The 9,067-nt window shown below is 36.4% G+C and overlaps 1 protein-coding gene across 1 annotated transcript; it reads left to right on the top strand.

The window, feature by feature from the left end:
• Positions 1 to 7,450: 7,450 nt before the first annotated feature.
• LOC131023363 (cytochrome P450 71B20-like) lies at positions 7,451 to 8,621 on the top strand. Its single transcript, XM_057952902.1, has 3 exons — positions 7,451 to 7,860; positions 7,955 to 8,048; positions 8,139 to 8,621. The coding sequence occupies exons 1-3, from the start codon at positions 7,451 to 7,453 to the stop codon at positions 8,619 to 8,621; spliced, it is 987 nt and encodes a 328-aa protein (XP_057808885.1).
• The last annotated feature ends 446 nt before the right edge of the window (positions 8,622 to 9,067 follow it).

Raw genomic sequence — 9,067 nt, 5'->3', positions numbered from 1 at the left:
CATTCTTTGCGCGCCGCTCCCTCCCATTCTACACTCTGTCTCTCTGCGCGCCACTCCCTCCCAGATCTGCCCTCCGGCCCCTCCGTCTCCGGCAGTCCGGCGATCGTCGGCGCGTGTGTAAGCGTCCTCGTCCCCTGCTGCCGACTGCCGTCCTCGTCCCCTGACCCCTGCCCAGGCACGATAGCCCAGCCCCCGTCCGTTCGGCGACTCCTCAGCGCCTTCTTTGGCCTCGGCGCCTCCGTCCGGCGACTCCTCAACAGCAGCCGTTTCCAACAAAAAGTAAGGTGGTAGGCTATTTGGGTGTTCTAGAAGTTTGATTTTTCTGGGAAATTCATAAAAATGTTGATTCTTCCACTGCATTGAAGTTCTTTTACATTGCGTGGAACGGCCACAGCTTTAAATTCACGCTTAGATCCTATTGTGTATTGTTCCACTTGTTACTTTCTAAGAATCTTGATACAGCTTTAAATTCACGCTTAGATCCTATTGTGTATTGGGGATTTGACATTTGAAATTTGTGCATTTTTTTACCATTTTTAATAGGTAATTTCGAAAAAAGGCAAAAAAGAAACTGCATATTTCGGTTCGGTGCACCGAACCGAAACCGACGGTTTTACCGGTTCGGTTTCGGTTCGGTTCCGGGCCCCCTATTGGTGCGGTTCGGTTTCAATTTTCACCGTCGGTTCGGTTTTTGGTTCGGTTTTACACCCCTAATCATATTTCACAAGATAAAGCAATTTAAGTACAAAATAATCATCAAACACTTAATTCCCTATAAAATTGACATCATATGAACACTAAAAACCATGGAAACATGAATGTTATCAGTTTTACATGTATTTATAAGCAATAACTGCGAATTCTAATAGGATAAGGACTCTTGTCGGAGTTATAGTTGGACTAGGCCTTTTCATGTTTATCGTGTCCTTTTCATAACAATCTTCTATTCTTGGGTTGACGAATAGATATTGGGCCCTTTGTAATGAATTGGGCTTCTTGGAATTGGGCTCTATCGATTCTGTGCAGTGGTGCTTTGGGCTTAACAGCGTTCCTAAGCCTGTCCCACGTCTGATTGTTTATCTTCGGTGTTGTTGGAATGCATATTTTTGTCCCCATCAGGGATGAAGTTTTTTTCTTAAGGTTCCGCATTCTACATGAGTGCACATATTTGATATGAAAAGAAAAATTGAAGCTACGTTTACAGGACCATGTGACATTTTAGAAAAGATAGATCTTGTTGCCTATAAATTGACTCTACCCCGAATTTCAGTAGTGTTCATAATGTGTTCCAAAGAAAATACGTGTCGACCCCAAACACGTAATTCATCAGGATGAGGTAAACCTTAACTCATATTCGATATATGAAGAGAGATCAGAAGCTATCTTGGATCGAAAGACATAGAATTTAAGGAATAAATCAATCGCATTAGTAAAAGTCTTGTGGAGACTCCACGAGCAGAGAGAAGCAACATGAAAGCTTGAAGGCGAAACGAAAGAGGAATGCCCTGTTAGGTCCGGAGGGTCTCGAATAGGTGTATGGGGGGGAATATACCTATAGGCTATTTTTTAAAATCAAGATCTCAATGCAGAGATCAAAAGCGAAACTACAAACACAAACTCAGACACCTATTTACAGAAAATAGTTTTGACCAAAACAGGGTTAACGACTGATACTGAAAGACTCTTCAGTAAGGAGTTATCAGTTAAGTTACGAGAACTTAACTGATGCACGTAAGGCTTCAGTCGAGTTCGATAAACAGAGATGTTATAAGTCTCACTGACTATCAGAGGACAGATCAGTCAGACTGATAACACACGCAGCGGAAATCTTTTGTTTCGCAATAGCCTTTTGGGTTGAGCACGTTGTTAGTCTTAAGTTTCTCTTTGCAATTAATCGATTTTCAGTTGAAGAGAGGAAGTACACAATTAACAATTTAAATATTGAAAGCTGTAAATAACACAGAGATTTTTACGTGGTTCGAAAAATACTTCCTACATCTACGGTCGGTTGATCAGACCAACAATTTCACTCTGCAAGTGCTTATGGGTGCACTGCAAACCAATGCTTGTGCTTACGGGTGCACAGCAAACCGAACCGTGTGCTTGCGGGTGCACACAACCGAAATAACTGAAGATCCAATCTTCAGTACCAACACACCTTGTTGGATTTCTCACTTTTAGCACGAACTGACACTAGGACCTCACGGAGTCAAAGTACCTTCCTGAACTCCTTTGCAACTCAAACACTCGATTCTATCGGTCGAAGGGAGGTTTGAAATCTTGCCAACTAAACTTCAAAGAACAAGTTATTGGAGTTAGTTTGACCTAGGCTTTAGATAATCAAGGTTTGCCTAAGGTCTAAGAGAATTTATGTAATCAGCAGTGACTGATTTTTGGCTTTGGGATTCTCTTCTTCGATTCAAGCTTTGGGGAATTTGAGCTTTGGCTGAGAAGCAATTTTGGCAGAGCTTCAGCTTATGTTGTTGAATCGGTGAAGATTGAAGTGATCCTCGAGCGCTATTTATAGGAGAAGTCTTGAAATAGATCCGTTGGCGGAGAATGTCTTCAAGATTTCTTCCGTTAGAGAGTAATTTGAACTTGGGCTGAGGCTTCAATCTTCGAGGTTCCTTGTTTGGTGAGAACGGCTATGTTGAAGAGCAGGAGATGTGACGTCTCTGATAAAGTAGTCACTAAATAGAAATGACCTCTACAGAGAAAGGACGATCCTGAGATCTCTGCATTTAATGCGGCTGTATTTCTGGAGTATGTGGCTTCCTTTGAACATTGGAGGTTCAGTCCGAGGAAGAATGTTTAACTGATACTTGACTTTAGTATCAGTCCGCTGATTCCACGTGGCACGCATTAAGTAATCACTTCAAGACTAATTCTTCGACTGATACTTCAGTCGGCAACTTTAGTCTTCAGTCTTCAGTCCTTCGTTCTTCAGTCTTCAGAACAACAACTAAATTAGAAAAAGAACTCTAACACTTGAGTTCGAACAGTTTCTAGTCTATTACAAACAAAGCCTATGGATTTTGGTATCATCAAAACAAGGATTAGGATATTCCATAAAGTTCCCAACATACCCAGAGTTGTTTAACTAGATACGCAAATTTCGGGACGAAATTTTTATTTAGGGGGATGTAATATCCCCACCTTAATTATATTATTAGTATTTGATAATATGTAGTTAAGTAGAGATATTCATGTTTAATAAATTTGATATATTTGATTAATTGTATAAAGATAGTTACATGAGATATTTGGATTTTTTGAAGTATTTAAGGAGTTGAGCTATATCGAGATTTATAGTTATAGCAGTCAAAGTACTTCACTAATTTTTTTTTATTAGATTGGGCTAGAATTTTATTCTCTTTTGAAGCCCAATTATTATTAAGTTAAAAGATGGGCTAAAGTTTCAATTTATTTCACTCAAAGTCCAATTGCCTTCATTTATTCAGCCAAGTTGTGAAGCCCAAAATTTACTTAGATGGGCTAATAGTTTTATTTTATAGAAAAAGCACAAGCCCAATCCTTTATTTTATTAGTAAAGCGATTAGTTTTTAATTAGATTTAATTGATTAATTGGAGATTCTAAAGCAGATTAGCTACCAGAAGGACGCGTAGCTTGTAACTTTCACGCAACTGCTTACAGAACTGACTCCATCTTGAATAAGTCTGTCATTTCTCACGTTTGATTTTTTTTTCCTCATTCTTGAAATCTTAAACATACTACAAATCATCCACAATCAGTTACTCTCAACAGGCTTTCATGGTAAATCAACACAAAGCAGGTCAATATAAGAAAGAGGGTGAACAATAGTTTAGAATTACCTGTATCATCATACCACGATGAGTTTAAGCTATGATGCAGCAAAGCTTTTGATGTACATGTAATTAAATTAGGCTCAGGAATTTATGTCTTCATACATGTAATCCACCTCAGTTATTCTGCTGCAACACTTTGTATTTTACTTTGTTGACGTGTTGTAAAGCTTGCAAATGCAGAGCTCAGAGAATTGAGTAACTTGATACTTAGACAACTTGTCGTTATGTCATTGAAAGTTGTCTACTCGTACTCGCAAGTTTAGAAGTGATGGCTTATGCTTATCAGACATTATGGTAAATTATTGTTTAAACAGATCAATGATTATTGTTGAAACCTATTTTCTTTTTTAATTTTTCTTACTCCTTTCCCCAGTCACACTTTTTCCCGGCTTAACTATACTTAGCTTAGGTCGGACTGTGACACAATATCATCAAGGGATACTTGGCTATTGCTCGATCAGTAGATCACACTAAATTCAAATATGTTAGTAGAGATGTTAATTATGTTACTCATTCTTGATGAGGAGTAAAGTACGCGCATACATGAGGCACAACACGTGGCGAAGGTCAGAGCTGAACCCGATCAGAGGAGAATCATCTCAAATAGCATTGCCCGGAAGGTCGCCATTCAGGGAAGAGATTTGCGAGCTCTCAATGGTGTTTCTATTAAGTGAGCAGTCAGCGCTGCCTGAACGACTACATCTATATACTATACTAAAGGAAAGTTGTGGATCTAAAATTTCCAGCCAAAATGTATGCCTATTTTTTATTAATATTTTTTTGTTTAAGAAAGCGGTTCAACCGTTCAAGTTTTGAGGTACCAAAATGCATGCCTATTTTTTATTACTAATATTTTTTTGTTTAAGAAAGCTGTTCAATTTTTGAGGTCCTGTTCCTATTTCCAATGAATATATGTCTCTTTACATCTCCAATGCAAATAGGCACAGTTTGTATCACAAACAGACAAATGATTAATGTAAAAAAGAAGATACATGATGACATAGATTAACCAATCTTTCACATTCATTTTCTTCTTCTATTACTTACGAGTTACGGTAGATTGATTTTCTTCTTCTTCACAGACTGCACGTTTTCTATCATATATAATATGATGAATGAGAAGAATAAAAATGAGAAGAAGAATGATTTATAAAAAATGAATATGCAGAGCAAAGAAGAATATATAATGATGAATATAACGGAAAGAAGGAGATGTAAGATGACGAAGCATAAATAAATATTCAGTGATGAATTATTGACAGAAGATGCATGCATAAAGAGATGTAGAAGAAGAAGTCACATAAAACGGCCATAGAAAAGATATGTATTAGGGATTCCACTATTTTCCTTTTTAATATATTGTTTGTATTCATTTTTATTAGTTTTTGTTTTTTTTTTAATTTTTATTTTTGCACGTTATGTTTAATCAATACTTTAAAATATGAATATTTAATTTGGGGTATTTAAATTGAACTTTTAATATTAATGTAGTTTAAAGTTTTAGGGCTCAATATTGTTAAGTTTGGGGCTATTAATTTTATTTAATTTACTGATGGGTCCAAAAAAATTTAAAATTTCAAGTTGTGTACTTTAATTTTCACTTATTTAATAGACAGTAAATTTAATATTCTTAATTTATTATAAGTAAATAGTGTATCATTAGTAATTAAGTTTTTGTATTGATTTAAATTTATTATTTAGTTTAGAAAATGTATTTTTTTTTATGAAAATTTAGTTTGGACAATTAATTTGAAATCACATTGGGAGTCTGTGTCTATTCTCTCACCCTTTGGATGTTTGTTTTAAAAAATATATATACACAAATGATAAGTTATTTTTGAACAAAAGATATTGTAGAAATTAGTTATAATTAATTACTCTTAAATCATTTTCTTTTTACCTAAATAACCATGCAAACGTTTTATTTTAAAAGTAATTAGGTGTCAAGGGATAAATTATCAGTAATTATTGTATATTTTTATTATATCATTAATAGATATAAAATCAACAATATAATACGATTTTTTCTTATAATAAAAAATGTGCGTGTATAAAGAATATTTAATACACCTTTTCAAATAACACACACAACATAAATATAGAATGAAAAAGTCGAAGAATGGTTTTTCTTTGAAATTTGTATGCAACCAAATTTATTATTCTCTATATAAGATTTATAATTATTCCTCAAAAAAATAATTATTTTCATGAAAATTAATTAATAATAAAAGATATATTGTAAATGCGACTAAATACAAATTATAAATATTAAGTTATAATAAAAATTAAATTATTTTTAAATTTATGTATAAAAAAATACTTCATCCGTCCCAATTTAATAGGTCACAGAGATTGCGCACAGATGCTAAGAAACTAATAGTTTATAGTAAAATATGAGTGAGAAAAAATATTTTTTTGAAGGTACATTTATCAAAAAAAGTAGTATAGAAAATAAAAATATTTTTTTAAATAAAAGGAGAGACAATTATTTATGGGTCATAATAACATTTTATATGAATAATGAGTTGAGTAAAGGGTGTTTGTTATGTGATAATTTTTCATTTTAGAAAGTAACTTATTAAATTAAAATATCAAAATAATAAAAAATGGTGTATTGAATTAAAACGTACGGAAGAAATAATATGCATGATTCCGCGCATAGCGCGCGGGGGCACAACTAGTTGAAGCATGACAGCGCTGCATAACCGACAAAAGCCGACAAAACACTGACACATCCGATGACTATTCATGCGAGTCTCTCTCTCTCTAACTAACTTAGCAATCGTACGAGAACCTGGAATGACCTTTTTACCCTTCTTGTATCTCCTTATAAGTAGCAGTCTCCTCTCTCATTGTAACACACGCAATATGGAATACAAGACTTTTTCTCTTTTCTCCTTCGTTTTGTCTTAAGTTTACCAACGATATACTAACAGGTGAAACATCCCTCTTCTAACACTGCAACATAGTTTATGAATACATCAATTCTATTGCCTGTTCTGCTAGGGCGTTTGGTAATCCTTATGTGTGGACTGAGCCACCAAGTTTTGTCGTTGATCTTCCTTATTTCGGGTGTACTTGTTCGTTAACTTAATATTAGCTACTTTTTTTTCTAAAAAAAAACATATATTAATCTTTATAATTTAATTGCTCATTCATTTAAAATCGAATTAAAATAAACAAATATATTAAATTCATGTACTCAAAATATAAATTTTGAATCAACAATTTATTTCCATTAAACTCTAATTAAACATCATATTTTTATTACTCCATTATTTTACTAGGCACCTCGATCGATCTCCAATTTCCAACACTAAAATCAATTCGAGATAAGCTTACACAATCTCTTGCGAGCATTCTTTTTTCCTCCATAACTATATCTTCTTATAAAAAAAATTCAAATCGACAAAATCATGTGAAGTCACGTTCAACACACGACACGTATTCAAAAGGACTAGGGTAAAGGAGAAAATCGAAACTATTTTTTCTAGTCTAAGCGGCGCCATGCATATGCCATATACACCACAAGCTGACAATCTGTTCTGAATTTTTTTTAGCACAAACACACGCCTCTCTGTCTGCAAATCACATACAAAAACTGGCAAAGAAAAAAGAAAATATGACCACTGTTGTCATAATCCTACTACTAATTCTGCTTGCTTCAATCCTCTTCCTCCTCCATAGAAGAACACTCCAAAAACCTTCTCATCCTCCTGGCCCCCCCTTGATCGGCAACCTCCACCAACTCGACACTTCTATCTATGGAAACTCACCTACGGCCCTCAAGCTCGGCTCCGTGCCCGCAATCGTGGTTTCATCAGCCGAAATCGGAAAGGAAGTGCTGAAAACGTTAACGCACGACCTCAGCTTCTGCAGCCGCCCCAAACTCCTCGGCCAGCACAGGCTTGGACATCTCTTTCGCCCCCTATGGCGAGTCGTGGAGGCAGATGAGGAAGATCTGCGTCGTCCATCTCTTGAGCGCCATGATGTTGGCTCTAACGAGCACGCTCATCTGCAGGGTCGCGTTTGGTAAGGCGCGGGATGAGCTTATGATCGATTCTGAGGCGGTGATGGCTGGATTCTTCGTTTCGGATTATTTGCCTTGCTTTGCTTGGCTGGATAGGCTTTCTGGAATGATAACCAGACTTGATCGGGTTTTCAAAGATCTTGATGATTTCTTTGAGGAGAGGAGCTCATTCATGCGCACTTGGATCCGAGTAGCCCCATATCCAACACTCCCAATATTCTTGATCTATTGATTCACCTAAAAAAGGAAAATTCGACTCTCACTCTAATTCTCTCTCTAGGATATATTTGTGGCTGGAGCAGCAACAATAATTTGGGCCATGACAGCTCTGATGAAGAACACAGCAGCAATGAAGAGGTTGCAGAAGGAGATCAGTGAGTTAGTCGACGATGGAAGACAAGTAAACGAGGATGATCTGCCAAAGCTGCCTTATCTCAAGGCAGTAATCAAGGAGACATTGAGATTGTTTCCACCCGTGCCACTCCTACTGCATAGAGAATCAATGCAAGACTGCAACATAAACGGCTACGCCATTCCGGCCAAGACACTAAACGCGTGGGCGATTGCAAGAGATCCCGAGAGCTGGGAAAATCCAGATATGTTTGTGCCTCTTGAATTCCATTATGGATGTGGTAGGGACGAATTTCGAGGTGATCCCTTTCGGGGCGGGCAGAAGCGGATGCCCCGGAATAGCGATGGGGCTGGCCACAGTGGAGCTCCTTGTTCACCTCTTCCACTGGGAATTGCCGCCGGGAATGCCTAAACAAGAGATATCGATACGGAGGTGTTGCCTCGTCTTACTATGCATAACAAACATCCGCTTTGCCTTGTGCCTATAAGTAGATGCTATACAACAATTTAGGGTGCGTTCACTTTAGTTGTAAATTTATCATGCCAAAAGCAAGAATAAATAAAATTTAACCCTTTAAATCCTTCATTTCTTTCCCACATTTCCTATTTGACATTTACTCATTCCTCATTTACACTACAAATGAGGGATAATATTATCACACCATTTTTGGAGGGATAATATTATCACTCATTTGTAGTGTAAATGAGGAATGAATAAGAGTCAAGTAGGAAATGTGAGAAAAGAAAGGATTGATTTAAAAGGTTAAATTTTGTTTATCCCTCCTTTTCTCATGGTAAATTTACAACCAAATAGAACGCACATTTAGATGACTAGGTCCTTACCTTGGCAATGGCATG

Source organism: Salvia miltiorrhiza, chromosome 4, assembly GCF_028751815.1.
Source record: "Salvia miltiorrhiza cultivar Shanhuang (shh) chromosome 4, IMPLAD_Smil_shh, whole genome shotgun sequence".
Lineage (NCBI taxonomy): Eukaryota > Viridiplantae > Streptophyta > Magnoliopsida > Lamiales > Lamiaceae > Salvia > Salvia miltiorrhiza.
Note: the sequence above shows the minus strand (reverse complement) of the source record. Positions and strands in the feature narration are given on the sequence as shown.

Excerpts from the sequence above, each read along its gene's own strand:
- LOC131023363 (XM_057952902.1), top strand. The coding sequence starts at position 7,451 with ATGACCACTGTTGTCATAATCCTACTACTAATTCTGCTTGCTTCAATC. Across the intron at positions 7,861-7,954 it reads CATCTGCAGGGTCGCGTTTG|GCTTTCTGGAATGATAACCA; the intron begins GTAAGGCGCGGG and ends TTGGCTGGATAG. Across the intron at positions 8,049-8,138 it reads TCATGCGCACTTGGATCCGA|GATATATTTGTGGCTGGAGC; the intron begins GTAGCCCCATAT and ends TTCTCTCTCTAG.